The 15,099-nt window shown below is 50.4% G+C and overlaps 1 protein-coding gene across 1 annotated transcript in view; it reads left to right on the top strand.

The window, feature by feature from the left end:
• The window catches only part of METAP1D (methionyl aminopeptidase type 1D, mitochondrial), a 953,302-nt gene extending 938,734 nt beyond the window's left edge, over window positions 1-14,568 (top strand). Inside the window, exons 9-12 of the mRNA XM_078681565.1 lie at window positions 12,380-12,477; window positions 13,045-13,092; window positions 13,781-13,859; window positions 13,979-14,568. Of these exons, the coding sequence (XP_078537691.1) occupies window positions 12,380-12,477; window positions 13,045-13,092; window positions 13,781-13,859; window positions 13,979-14,048 (295 nt within the window). The 3' untranslated portion in view covers window positions 14,049-14,568. The remainder of the gene's footprint in view (window positions 1-12,379; window positions 12,478-13,044; window positions 13,093-13,780; window positions 13,860-13,978) is intronic.
• Window positions 14,569-15,099: the final 531 nt, after the last annotated feature.

Here is a 15,099-nt window from a genome sequence, read left to right as displayed (position 1 = left end):
CCAGGCCAGTCCGCCCCGAAGGCTCCGAGCGGGACCACCGCACAGGATCGACAGCACTCAGGATCACCGGAGCAACGGGTAAGTGTCCGCAAAGTGCCCGCAATACAGAAACACAGCAAGGAGGGCTTCCCGGGGCAGGAGAAATACAGGATAATCGAAGAAAACAGGCGGTTGAACGGAGCCGAGCTAAAACGCGGCCATCTCGGTCGCGAGCTAGGCTCCTCCCCCTCTTCTGTTTCTTAATATGGTTGCTGTGGCAGTGGGGTTTGGTCAGCCTATGAGGGGTCACTTCCCAGTAGAGCAACAGCCGGCCCCAAAGGTCGATCTTGTCACTACTAGTGTGATATCCTCCTCCTCAAGTCACCTCTCTCCGCATTGGTCACTTCTAATACTGTCCCAAAATGGCTCCCTGGTCACTGGCCTTTTATAGGCTGGCCCCAGACCCCTGGAAGCTACTAGTTGGTTCTGGAACCTTCCTCATGCTAGCCTATGGGTCTGCCACCCTTAGGTGACCGTTATGGCAGTTAGTAGCCACCATTTTAGGAATCATGTTCTAACAGTTGCTTTCTATGAGGAAAACTAGGCCTTGGTAAAACAATAGGCCCAAGAAACACCTAGCCCCCACGAGAACACTGTAAAAATTCTGGTGGACATTAAAAAAAGAAAATACATAACTGGATTCACTGGAATGCCAAAGGGGACAAAATAAATAATAATTGTGAGGGAACTCACAGGGGCAGACAGGTCTAACACGCGTCCCCCCAGCTGAAAGTGGGGAGAGCTACCCAACCCCTTGGGAGTTCTCAACACTAAGGCGGAAATACCTAGAGAGACCGTCTACATTGGCGTGGTCCACTCCAGGCCGATGTTCCACCCGGAAGTCCATTCCCTGTAGGGAGATGGACCATCTCAACAACTTGGGATTCTCCCCCTTCATCTGCATCAGCCAACGAAGGGGTCGGTGGTCGGTCTGAACCAGGAAGTGCGAGCCAAACAGGTATGGACGCAACTTCTTCAGAGCCCAAACCCCCGCAAAGGCTTCCCGCTCTATAGTACTCCACCTCTGTTCCCTGGGGAGTAGTCTCCTTGATAGGAAGACCACGGGTTGATCCAAGCCCTCATCATTTAGTTGCGATAACACTGCCCCAATGCCATGTTCTGATGCATCTGTTTGGACAATGAACTCTCTGGAAAAATCAGGAGCCCTAAGTATTGGAGCAGTACACAATGCTTGTTTTAAAGTCACGAAGGCTCGCTGACAAGCCTCCGTCCAGACTACCCGTCGAGGTTGTTTCTTGGAGGTAAGTTCAGTGAGGGGTGCCACAATGGTGCCATACCCCTTCACGAAACGACGGTAGTAACCAGTGAGGCCCAGGAAGGCTCGGACCTCAGTTTGGGTCTTGGGGGGCTCCCAGGCCATGATAGCCTCGATCTTCGCCTGGAGGGGCTGCACCGTCCCTCTGCCCACCAAGTGGCCTAGGTACACCACCGACCCCTGACCGATCTGACACTTGCTGGCCTTGATTGTCAAGCCAGCCTGTTGCAGGGCCTGGAGAACAGCTTGCAAGTGTTGCAAATGATCCTCCCAGCTACTACTGAAGACAGCAATGTCATCCAGATAAGCAGCAGAAAAAGCTTCCATACCAGAAAGGACCTTGTTCACCAGCCGCTGAAAAGTGGCAGGGGCGTTCTTGAGCCCAAAGGGCATCACGCAGAACTGGTAGTGACCCTGAGGCGTGGAGAAGGCTGACCTTTCCTTTGCTCCATCAGTAAGGGAAATCTGCCAGTACCCGGAAGTAAGGTCAAAGGTACTTAAGTATTGGGCAGCTCCCAGCCGGTCAATAAGTTCATCCGCCCTGGGGATCGGATGAGCATCAGTCTTTGTTACTGAATTTAGTCCTCGGTAATCCACACAGAATCTTAATTCAGGTGTGGGGCAGCTTTTGGTACCAAAACCACCGGACTGGACCAAGGGCTATTGGAAGATTCAATCACTCCTAGCTTCAACATCTTGGCTACTTCACCATGGATGCTGGCCTTCACCTTGTCTGACAGCCGGTAGATCTTAGACTTCACAGGTGAGCTGTCTCCTGTGTCCACATCATGGGTACACAGGTGGGTCCTTCCCGGGACAAGGGAGAACAGTGAGGAAAATTGCTCCAGGATCTGGCGGCAATCTCTCTGCTGTTCAGGAGTCAGGGATGGTGAGAGAATCACTCCCTCCACCGACCCATCCTTTTCCTGAGACGAGAAAAGATCAGGGAGAGGCTCGCTTTCCTCTTCCTCTGCTCCATCGGTCACCATCATCAAGACGACCTCGGGCCTCTCATGGTGTGGCTTGAGGCGATTGGCATGAAGCACCCGGTGGGGCTGTCTCGGGGTCTTAAGGTCCACCAAGTAAGTGGCCTTACCCTTTTTCTCCAATACCTCAAAGGGGCCTGTCCAACGATCCTGGAGGGCATTTAGCTCTCCAGGTTCCATCACCCACACTTTTTGTCCAGGCTCCAGTTCCACTGGGTGAGCATTGTGGTCATACCACTCCTTCATTACTGCTTGGCTGGCTTCCAAGTTGTCAGAAGCTTGCTTCCACAACTTGGCCATTTGGCTCCGGAAGGCCAGCATGTAGCTCGTCACGTCCTGGGGAAGCTTCCTGGGAGTCTTTTCCCATCCGTCCTTCACCAGGCTGAGAGGACCCCGTACAGGGTGCCCATACAGAAGTTCGAAGGGGCTGAAGCCCACTCCCTTCTGTGGCACTTCCCTGTAGGAAAACAAGAGACAGGGTAGGAGGACGTCCCATTTCCTCCGCAGGCTCTCAGGCAGACTTCTTATCATGCCTTTCAAGGTCTTATTAAACCTTTCAACAAGACCATTGGTCTGTGGGTGATAAGGAGTGGTAAACCGGTAGGTAACACCACACTCCTTCCACATAGCCCGCATGTAAGCTGATAGGAAGTTGGTCCCCCTGTTGGACACAACCTCCTTGGGGAAACCCACTCGGGTGAAGATCCCCATCAGAGCCCTTGCCACTGCAGGTGCAGTAATGGTCCTCAGAGGAATTGCCTCTGGGTACCTTGTGGCATGATCCACTAGAACCAGGATGAACCTGTGACCAGCTGAAGTTGGTGGATCTAATGGCCCTACAATGTCGATGCCCACCCTTTCAAAGGGGGTGCTAACGACTGGAAGTGGTTCCAGGGGAGCTTTCAGCTTCACCCCTGTTTTCCCACTAGCTTGGCAAGACACACACGTCCGACAGTAGGTATCAGACGCCACTCTCATCCGAGGCCAGTAAAAGTGGGGGACAAGCCGGGCAAAGGTCTTGTCCTGACCCAAGTGACCTGCCAAGGGTATCTCGTGAGCCAGTTCTAGAAGAAAGGCTCTAAAACATTGAGGGACCACCAAGGCCCTGGATGAACCATGTCCGGGTGCCTTGGGCTCACTGTAGAGGACTCCATCCTCCCAGTAAATCTGGTAGTTCCCTACAACGTTCCCTGCTGCCTGGGCTTTGGTCTGTTGCCGCAGCCCCTCAAGAGTAGGACACTCCTTCTGAGCTTTGCAGAATTCCTCCCTGGAAGGTCCTCCCTCCACATGCCACTCAGCAGGGATGGGTAGGTTCTCCAAGGAAGTAACATTCTCCTCCGTGGACTCTAGATCCACCTCCGCAGGTGGCCTATCTATCTCACGAGGTAGAGATGTTGAGGCAGGTTCCTCCTGCCTACTGTCCTTCTCTTCTCTGGCAGCGGGCTGGGCCATTGTTCCAGGCTCCAGCGTAAGCGAACTCCCCCTCCGGGTAGTCGCGGACCTTGTGCTGACACAGGCCCAGTCAGGTGTACCCAGCATCTCAGAATGAGTCCGGTATTCCACCTCCCTCCAAGCATTGTGCTCCATGTCATTCCCCAGCAGACAATCAACTGGCACGGCAGGGCTTACGGCAACTCGAAGTGAACCTGCAACCCCTTCCCACTCAAAGGGAACCTCGGCCACGGGGTAGTGGCCCATTCTGCCGTCAGCCATCGCGGCGGGGTGGAGTACATTGGGAATCACCTGCTCTGGAGACACCAGTTGACTTCTCACCATAGTCATACTGTCTCCTGTATCTCTCAGAGCTTCCCCTCTCTGGCCACTGATGGCGATCCACTGCCCATACTTGGTAGTATTTGGGGGCACCTGAATCTTAGGAACCATCTCCCGTTCTCCCAGGGACACTAAGGTGACACCCGCCCACTCACCCCCCTTATCTAAGGGCAACTCCTTCCCGAGCGCTACACTGGCTACTCCCGGGGCTTTGCCTCCGGTGGGAGGGGGTGGTCTCTTTGGGCATCTGACATCTCCCTTATAATGTCCAACACCACCACACTCGAAGCAGTGGACAACCCTTGGCTGCTGGCTTTGGCCAGGATGAGGGTTTCTGGGCGGGTTAGCCTTAGGGGTGAAACCTCTGCCCCTTCCTTGAGAAGTATTTTGTGGACCTTTTGAGAACTCCCTCTTATTATCTCCCCCCTCTTTCTTCTGGGGGGTGCCCTGTCCGGACTTCTGGGAATCCCCTCCAGTCCCCTTCGAGGACACCCGGGTACTAGCCCAGATGTCCGCCTCCTCAGCAAGCTTCCTGGGGCTGGTCAGCTTGCTGTCCACCAGGTGTTGTCGCAGCTCGGGAAAGCATTTCTCGAGTAGGTGTTCCTTGAGTATGAGGTCATATAAACCTTCATAGTCCCCTACCTCGCTGCCTTTCACCCAACCCTCCAAGGCTTTTTTTTGCATAATCCAAGAAATCCACCCAATTTTGTGTGCTTAATTTGTGACTCCCCCTAAACTTCTGACGGTATTTTTCCGGGGTTAGCCCAAACTTTTTCAACAGCGCCACTTTCAGTGTAGGGTAGTGGGTTTGCTCATCCCGCTCCAGGGCCAACAAGGTATCCCTGCCAGCAGGTGGCATGTACTTATACAGCCCACCCCCCCAGTGGGTTTCCAAGATCCCATGGGCCCTTAAGGAGACCTCATAGGCGGCTAGCCACTTGGCAATATCATCACCTGGGGTGTAACTAGCAATGACATCCTTGGGCAAGTAGGGTCTGGGTTCTCTGGTGATCTCTTTGTTTTCGCTGCCACCATTGTTAGGATTGGGGGACCCTAATGTTAAGGCTTTAAAGTCTAGCTCCTTTAGTGTGAGTTCGTGGGCCAACCTCCTGCTCTCCTTCTCCATTTCTAATCTGGCTAACTCCAATTTCATTCTCCTCTCTTCCCTCCTGTCCTCCAGCTCGGCTTCGGTAAGGCTCCTCACTGAGACACTGCTGCCCTCCCTTGAAAATGTCCTGGGACCTGTCAGCAGATTCCCCCCTTCAGTTTGGTACAGCAGGTCTGCCCCAAGGACAGTGTCTTTATCACTCTCTTCTGTTTCCTGATCCTCCTCTGTATGAGCTTCCACCCATGCCCTCAAGCTTGTCTGCAACTCGCTTTTCTTGGCACCTTTCTTGAAGAACACCCCCTGTCGTTGACACCACTCTCTAAGTTGGGCCACAGTGTAGGTTTCTATCTCTTCAAGGTTCAATTCCATTTTTCAAATATGGTATCAAATGGGCACTCAGGCGAGAACTAAGAAGTGTAATCTGAGGACAACCTCCACCCACCACCAGGAGTAAATTTGGAAAATCAAAATTTAAATTTGGGAGACCGCTTGGAGAAAACTCCAGGTGTAGGCCCGTGGTAAGCACTGTGTTACTAATAAGTGGTTGTAAGCACAAACCCGTTATCCCACCGCTGAAGCACCAATTATGTTAGACCTAGGTTTTTCTAGACTACATAGGGTAGCCTGGCACAGAGCAGGATCAGCTAAACCCCCTCGAGGCTTTGTGTAGTGCTTACAATCTCACCCGCAGTAACCCAGTGAATGGGCAACCAAAATAATGACACCACACCAATTTAGAAAAATACCGGTTCCTTTTATAAAATTCTTTGATGTATCTTTCTTTTCTTTAGAGCCGGGTTTCAGTTTCAGATCATTTAACCTTATCACATTCAATTATTGGTTCATCGCAAAATTCATTTGGCAATTTCAGTATTTCTCTACCCCCAAGTATGAAGGTCACGTTGAGAAATCCCTACAACTTAGAGTTGCAATCTCTTACATTCCCCATCTATTCGGGTTGATAATTAAACAGGCTTCTTTACAATAAATCATATCTGGTACATTACATTTCGCCAGGTGCAGCTCCCCCGCACAGCTTCATACAATCACGATTAGGCTCTGGTGCGAGTAGTTGAATTACTGGAGAAGACAAGCAAGATATTACATCCCTGAAGAACAGCTCTCAACACCCTACAAACTTATTAAACCACTGAGCCCATCAGAGTAAACACAGGTGCTGCCAGCCTTTTGGATATTGTGTCCTCCACCCTCCAGGATGTTCACCACCAATCACCTTTTGTTCCCCCAGAACTCTCTGGTGATCCCCACTTGGTTCGCTACCTCCCGTTTCCCTGAAGCCCCTCGGCTTCCAGCTTACTCTCCCTCACAAGTTCCGTTATGGGCAGGTAGTTTCTCACATGGATCACCCCCTCACTGAGAGGATTGACTTGGGTTTGCTATATCTCCTAAATGAGTGTCACACAGGTAATTTGCTGTCTCCTTAAGTGTCCCCGGTTGTTCAGCTACTTGGGGTAAGTTCCGGCAGGGACTCGTTTGCTCCTCCCCGCCCGACCACTCTCCCACGCTTACTTGTGGTGTCTTGGCTTCTCTGCCCACTTGTGCTGCGTTATACGAGTGTCGGCGGCCACTGTCTCTCCCTTGAACCGCTGCTCCGTTACCGCTGCCTCAGTCCGCCGCTTCGAGCCGCTTCCTGATCCTCGCAGACGCTCTCCTCAGGCACGAAGGCTCCGCCCCCGTCCGGCCTCCTCCTGCAGTCTCCCCGCCTCTTCCGACGCTACCTCAGGTTCCTCCGGGTGGCAACACGGTTCAGCCGGGCTCTTCCTCTGCTTCCGATCCCACGACAGGGATCCCACACGGCAGTGGCGCTTCCTTCGGGTAAGGTCAACAGCTGGTTCCGCCGCTTCTCTTTACAATGTGGACTCCGGGCTCATGTGCTGCAGTCGCGGCAGTTTTAACTCCTTGACCCCTGATTCCTTTACCATTCAGAGTGTCGCTGTGTCCAGGTTCGCTTCCACTGCACATGTGCCTTCAGGGCAGGACTTCACAGGTCACTTGAGAGCCACGCTGCGAGAGTCACTGATGGTTATAAAACTTGCCACAGAGTCTTCTGTTTCTTAATATGGTTGCTGTGGCAGTGGGGTTTGGTCAGCCTATGAGGGGTCACTTCCCAGTAGAGCAACAGCCGGCCCCAAAGGTCGATCTTGTCACTACTAGTGTGATATCCTCCTCCTCAAGTCGCCTCTTTCCGCACTGGTCACTTCTAATACTGTCCCAAAATGGCTCCCTGGTCACTGGCCTTTTATAGGCTGGCCTCAGACCCCTGGAAGCTACTAGTTGGCTCTGGAACCTTCCTCATGCTAGCCTATGGGTCTGCCACCCTTAGGTGACCGTTATGGCAGTTAGTAGCCACCATTTTAGGAATCATGTTCTAACAGTTGCTTTCTGTGAGGAAAACTAGGCCTTGGTAAAACAATAGGCCCAAGAAACACCTAGCCCCCACGAGAACACTGGAAAAATTCTGGTGGACATTAAAAAAAGAAAATACATAACTGGATTCACTGGAATGCCAAAGGGGACAAAATAAATAATAATTGTGAGGGAACTCACAGGGGCAGACAGGTCTAACAACCGCCAGTTCTGAAAACAGATGATGTGTGTAAATAGAAGCTGCCAAAAGCACGAGTGCAGACCAGACCTAGGAAATGCCCCCCCTAATGTATATATTATTTTTTTTATTCTCTTGCGACATTAAAGAAGGTGACTTAAACACTGTCCATTACCAAATGCTGAAAACAGAATCTCTAGAAACCTACCTCACATACCCTCAGTGACAACACAACAGCACCTATTAGGAATATAAAGAAAGAACATGGCATGATAAATGTATCCACCGCTGACAGAACCCACAGTGCACAGATTGTGGGGGCTGTGGGCGCAGAGCTAGATCTTCCCTGTGCAGTACACACTCTTGTTCTTCCCCAGTGCTGGGTATGGTCTCTGCTGACCCTTCACTGGAGCCTGCCAGAAATGGTCTGTGTTCACTGCACCTCCCCTCCGTGCGTGCTGACCACGCCATGGTCTTCTATCCTGTGCACAGGTTCGGGACTTTTGGCCACACCCTGCAAACTCTACGGTGGTTAAACCCAGTATGCCAAAGTATAATGCCTCTGACTATGTCACGACTGTAGTATATAAATACCACGAACTTTCAGTTGCAGTCCTTGACGCTTTCAGTATTTAAAGACTTCGTTTTAAAGTACTCAATTGCTAACAGTAAAAACAGACATTTTTTTAAATAAATGTAGGCATTGTTCATGCTGGTATGGGCCCTCCAATCAGGGAGAAGCCAAAAACATAAACTAAATCCCACTTTTGACCATATTCCGAATTACAGTGAGTGGGGCGGTGGAGTCTTACACTCGTTCCGATGGTCCCTCAAGGAAATTCGGAAAGCAATAATGCTAATTGGTGTATGTTACATGCATCCTTTCTTCTCTTCATCCACCCCTTAGCATATATTCTGTCAATCTGTCCATCCATACTTCTCCCTCTCCATCCTGATTAGTCCACCCCTGCATCCATTTCTCCATCAAAGCATCCGTTGCTTTCTACATCCTTCTCTCCATCCCTGCTTCTCTACCTTCTGTCTTTCCTTCCATGCTTTCTTGTTGAATGTGTTCCCCCACTCCACTGCTCCATCATGCTATTCTCTTGCAGTCGTATATTGTGAGCATCTGGTGTCATTAAATGAAACAATGATGAAAAAAAAGGACTTTGAAATTAATTTATGATCCAAACTTTATTTATTCATGCTTCCCACAGTAAATGCATTCGATGGTAGCCAATTTGAGAAAGCCAAACTGTTTGGTCCTCTTGGGACTTCTTCAGGGCTGATGAGTTATTGGTGAGTGGTAAAGTATACAATTCCTGTAAGATCCTAGTGTTATCGATATAGTTGTATCTGAAGGGCTTTGTGATCAAATAAGTGGTGTAGGATGGGTAAAGACTCGAAATGCTGTCAAGTGACAAACAGTTTAGTCAAAAGCAGATATGTTTCAGAACCATTGCCGTTCTTTTGCAACCCTGCTCTGTGCATTTTCATCACAGCTTCTCGTGTAACCTTTATTTCACTGTTTACAAAGTGTGTCTTGCTCGCATCCTAACCAGAGACGAATTAGGAGAGAATACACTTCCGGGTCATGGACAATGAAAAAGCTGCATGGAAATTCTATGAAACGGTGGGATCATTCCGCGACGAGGACAAGCACAGCATCCCCGAGTCCTGGGAGGGGACTGTACAGATTATGGTACCGCTGAATACCAAGCAGTGCTGTGGCTACCTCTGTAAAGTGGCTCGAGCAGAAAATGCCTTATTGAACAGGAGATCTTCACGAGCAATGGTCCCCGTGTTACATAGAACCTAGGCACAGAGCGGGCTTTAAAAAGAACGCAAAAGGTATGAAACATGGCTGCTTTTGGTTGAGCTTTTCCTAACTTGACAGAATTTAGACTCTTTAAAGATTATCCGTCATACAAGTATTGGGTCATAAAACCCCTCAGATACGACCATATCGAAAAGACTAGGATCTTACAGGAATTGTACACTGTGCCGCCCATCAAGAACTCATTAACCCTGAAGAAGTCCCAAGAGGACGAAACACAGTGTCTTTCTCAAATTGGCTACATTTGAATGAATGTATTGTGGGAAGCATGAATAATAAAGTTTGGTTCTTAATTACCTCAAGAACCTTTTTTCATCACTGTATTATTAACTATACTGATTGAATGTTGATCCGCATTATGTGATCACGTGATTGGCTGTACATTTTTTATGCATTGAGTGCTGAGTAATATTTTTTCCATTGTTAATCCAGAGCGTCTTCCTATTAGGGTTGTTTATGGTGGCTGGCCCCTCATCCTCGTGCCCTCGTCTCAGCAGTAAAGTGTTTGACGTGAGGGGAGGGGCGGTCTTCTCTGATTTGCCTCAGCCATCAGATTGTAAATCATGTGTTGTGTTTATGAGCCTCGGGTTAGAGCCCAGCGACTGCCATCGAGTCACAGGTTGTGAAACAGTAAAGGTATTGGATCCTACATCTGACCAACCCGGATCTCAACAATAGGAAAAACAGAACAGGGTGGCTGGACAGGATTATTCGTGAAACAATTCACCAGACACACAGTCAATCTGTACCGTGTGACCGAGTCACAGGAGCCGTAACAATGTGTACAAGTGTCCTCCCCTGCGCATGCAGCCCGGTGCACCCACCCCCTCCAGCTGTTAAAGTGGGGGTGTAGGCCCCCTCGCCCGTGCTGCCTCAGTGACCAGCATCGCTCTATGTAGACAATGTTAGGCTGCTTTAGTGTGGGCTCTACGGGTTTCTTTAAAAGAGTTGCAGAGCTCAAATGTGATTGAATTATTAAATTGTTCATTTCCAGCAACTAGTCCGCGTCCCCGAAAAGTCCATTGACCACTTCCTGGCCAGATTGTTTTGCTTTTAAAGTTATAGCAAAAGCACAGAACAGTATTGGACAGAGTCTGGAGAAAGTCACAGGACTTGCCTCCCAGGCGGGCACATCCTACTTCCGCTGTTCTCGCGCTTTGCCGGGGGTCGGGGATTCGTGTACCAAACAGCTGCTCTACTGTACAACCTTTGAAAGGCGTGACGCAACACCTCAAACGTCAGTAGCGGAAAACTTTCTGGATGCCCCGGAAGTCGATCACATCTTTTTCGAAGTTTCATACAGACGAAGGGAACAGTGCAAACGTTATTAGCTAAGCAAACAAGCATTGTCGAAGCCAATATGTCTTGTTTCCATTTCGAGTCCAGTTTGAAGAAACCATTTTAAAAAAACACGGCTACAGTAGAAATCCTATTATAAAGGATTGGTTTTCTTTATACAATGCACCTGTGGGGTAAATATTGTAATGTGCGGCAATTCACAGTACTTCTGGGGTGTAAAAGTCCCACGTCTGACGTAATGCAGTGTTTCCGTTGGAGTGACATGATACCAAATAGCCATGGATAGCATGAGATGAGCGAGAGATGCTCCCCATGGCGCAGTGAATGCCCCCTTCAAATATATTTTAAAGAGCTGGTAACAGTAGGTAACGCATGTGCGCCGTTCAGTGAGACCTATAAGTGGTTTTCCTATGAATGAACCTATAGATGATGGACCGCCCGCTCCTCCGTACGATATGTACATTGCTGCAACCGTGTATATCTTGTCTCCGGTGTGTTCATGTGAAACGTTACAGGGTTTTAAGTGGTTTTACTAACGAACATGATTGCTGCTTAGCAGTGAAATAAGACACAGATACACGATTACAGCCACAGACGTGTTATATTGCTGTTCAGCCTGCCTCGCGTGCTCCGAAAATGATTGTACATAGCCAATGCGCCCATAGCAATTGTATTCATCTGATTGCTACGAACGTACATAGGACAGTGTGATTATAATGTATTTCACAGGCGTGTTATGTATCACTTGAAGTGGCGTGTGATGACATTGCCGTGCGGCAGCCAGTAGTGTTGAAGAATGAAAATAGCCCCATGTAGGGTACATTCAAGACACCCTTCTCAGGAGTGCTCGCCTTACAAGCAGCAAATGGTGACCCCACGTTCAGTTTTTGCTTTTGCAATCGAAGCGGGAAGTTGTGAAAGTTTTAGTGGCAGCGTTTACCTGCTTGGCGCTTGTTCGCCACTACGAGTGTGGGGCTGGCTCCCTTCTATCGGGTCTGTGGCTTCCGCACCGCCACAGGCCTCTTAGAATGAATGCATGAATGCTGCCATCCTTGCTAAGCCTTCAGTCTCCCTTCCAGTGGGGGTCTGCCCTGGGACATTGCGTGGGCCTCGGAGAGGGGTGGGGGAGGTCAGAGCAGGGACCTGAGCCGTGACCTGGGGTCAGGTGCTGTCTGCTGGGCAGGCAGGTGTGTGCCAAGCCACCGGAGCACAGGTAGGGGAGGCCTGGCGCAGTGCTCCTCTACCCAAGCGCGCCGGGGCCTTCCAAGGGACCCCGACCCCAGGCACGTGAGGCTGCTTGCAGCCCGCTCAGCTCTCTCGCTCACCGAAGTTGTAACACCTGCTTGCCTCTGCTGTTGTTGTGAGGTGCTTTGCTGCTGTTTTCAGGCCGCCTGCCACGTGACTGTATTGCTTGTCTTGTACGCACACATGAAGTGATGATTCCTGTTTTCTCTGTCTCCCCTCTCGTGGGCCGGACCCGATGGCGTGGATGCAGCCGCCTGACAGAGCAGAGCGGGTTCCAGGTCTGCCCCAGCTTCGTGGGCCACGGGATCGGGTCCTACTTCCACGGGCACCCTGAGGTCTGGCACCACGGTAAGCAGCGCGGGGGTTCATGGTCTGGAGGGCTCTGGTGGGCCGGGTGCACGCACCTCCCGGGACGTCCTTGGCGTTCTGTAAATATTTGGAGTCTGGGGCGTTGGGGGGGGGGGGGTGGAGGCAGGCCCCAGAGGCGAGCCTCGGCGTGCAGAGGGGAGGGCGAGGGTCTCCTGCTGGGCTCGGGGGCCCCGTGACCTCTCTATGCACCCTGCGTGCCTCCAGTGTTTCTCAAATGCACCCGCGCGTGACTTTATCCCCACCCTGGCAGGGGGTGACTGTTTCCAATGCATGGAACTGACATACATGAATGTGTGAAATGGTGAATCTGGGAATGATGCTGACTGAAAACGTGCTCAGTGCGAGGCGCTGTACCCTCCATTCCCCGAGGCAGGGGTGGGTGCTGGAATGGAAGGGTGGGTGGGGGCTGTTGTCCTTTAAATGCCAGTGGTACCCTGTGAAGGTGCTAATGTGTGCTCACAATCACGCTCTCCACACTCCTGCATGCCGAGCTGACCTGTTCGCTTGCGTCCTCTCCCCTCTAAGGCCGTGTCTTCTCTTTTGCAGCTAATGCCAGTGACCTGCGGATGGAGGAGGGCATGGCGTTTACAGTAGGTCAGCGGCGCCTCTTCTTACTTCTATGCCACAGCGATCCCCCAGGCTGCGCCCCGAGGCCAGGGTGCGGCGTGTGCCCGCAGGGTCGCTCCGCTGTGTGGGCGCTGTCCCTGGTTCACGCGCTGGCATCATTTACTGGGCAGCGGATGCCACAGCGCCGCCTGCGGTGTCTGTGCCCTCTTGGGGCTAGCTCTTTAACCCAGGCTGTAAGCATGTCTTCCCCTACACGGCAGTAACGGGTTCGTTGTCCGTTTTGCGCTCTATCCTTTTTTTGCATTTATATAAATATTTGGAAAACATCTGAACGTTAAGACCTCAAGGCCGTAATAAAATAATAAATTGGTTCATCGTTGTAGAGCGCATTACCATAAAAATAAAAACAACACGGGCACACTTCGATGGAACGAACTGTTCGAGTGATTTAAGTATATTTACAATAAACTGCTGGACCCAAAATATCCCAAGGGCCCTGTAGAAGCTTGGTGCTGGTAGGATTTTGTGTCACAGCTCCTTGGGGCCGCTTTTGGTAGCTGTGTGGAATGATAGAACCGACTGTGGAAGTGGAAGGCGCGTGTCCCCCGCTCAGTTTATTAAGCAGGGCATCGCAGCGCTATGGAAGTCTGTGCTGACATCACACATGCAACGCGCTGCCTTTGTCAGGCCAGTGACACTCTTGTGTTTTTTTCAGAGCCCATAATAATGGAGGGGTCCCCGGAGTTCCGTATCCTCGAAGATAAGTGGACAGCGGTATCCGTGGACAATAAAAGGTGGGCCTGGGGAAGGAGTGGGTGAGTGTGTGTGTGTGGTGATGTGGGGGTTGGGGGGGAGATTATCGGTCCACAAGGTTCGGACATTACCCTCTGCTAACTCTTAATATTTCTGGCAGATCGGCGCAGTTTGAGCACACCGTTATCATCACAAGGGACGGGGCTGAGATCCTGACGGACACACTATAGCGCCTGAGGAATTCCCGAAGCGCATCTGCGCACCCAGACTGGCGGAGACCCTTGTGGAGAGGTTCTTTGTGTGCTGGCTCGGGGATACACATGTTCAATGTAAAGTACACACTGTTTCTTGTCTTGTCAACAAACACATGATCAGGTCTGCATCGTGTGCGCGGCGCTACGGCTCACTGAATAACATGTGTACGCCTGGGGACCACGAAAATACGTTTAATCTACGCAGGTCTGTCCCAGAAGGTGGCACAATATGTTGCCAGAGCTGCTGTTAATTTCGCAGTCACCTATTTTGATTTTGCTTCATGCACTCATGGGTTTCTCCAAACCCTGTTCGTCAGCTGTATTTACCAACAGAAAACAAACATTTCTGAGCTTTCCCGTCTGCGCCTGCTAAAAGAGGGCCGTTTACCGTGTTTTTTTTTGTTGCAGCTTCTATTCGTGCATCCATATGATAAAAGTAATTTTTCTTTCCATCCCCTGTTTTGCACTTAAATAAACTGTAAGGTTTCCAAAAAGATACAGTTGTATTTCGTTGTCCTTACTTTGGTGGTGTTTTAATATTTATAAAGTGATTGTGAGGTGTAGTATTTACTGAAACCCTGAACAGATGTTGTTTGCGTTTGTGTAGCGCGGTCTATGAAGAGATAATACAGTCTACTTTTTGTGTGAAGTCATCTGACGCAGAAAAAAACGACGCTGTGCGCACTTAAAATAATGCAGCTGGGAAATATTAATTTCAATGAATCTGTTCTTGCAAACAAACACAAGTGCACCCATACACTTATTTTGGGGCCTCGTATTTAGATACTGTTTTAAAAATCCATTTTTGTGTGTAGTAAATCTGCGTCTCCCCCAAGTCAGATATCAAATATCATAAAATGACATGTAGGACGATGGGGAATGGGAGGGCACGGAAGTCTTCCCATGGGAAGCATACAGGGGGGTCGCCAGCTTCGGACACGGGGGAGCGGGGTGAATCTTCTCAAGTGTGTAGTGACACCGCCGTCAGGCTGTAATGAAATGCAACATCCTCGCAGAGGGATGTGTG

Source organism: Lissotriton helveticus, chromosome 3_1 (genome assembly GCF_964261635.1).
Source record: "Lissotriton helveticus chromosome 3_1, aLisHel1.1, whole genome shotgun sequence".
In the NCBI taxonomy this organism is placed as follows: Eukaryota; Metazoa; Chordata; class Amphibia; order Caudata; family Salamandridae; genus Lissotriton; species Lissotriton helveticus.
The sequence above is the reverse complement of the archived record's forward strand: the minus strand, read 5'-3'. Positions and strand labels throughout refer to the sequence as shown.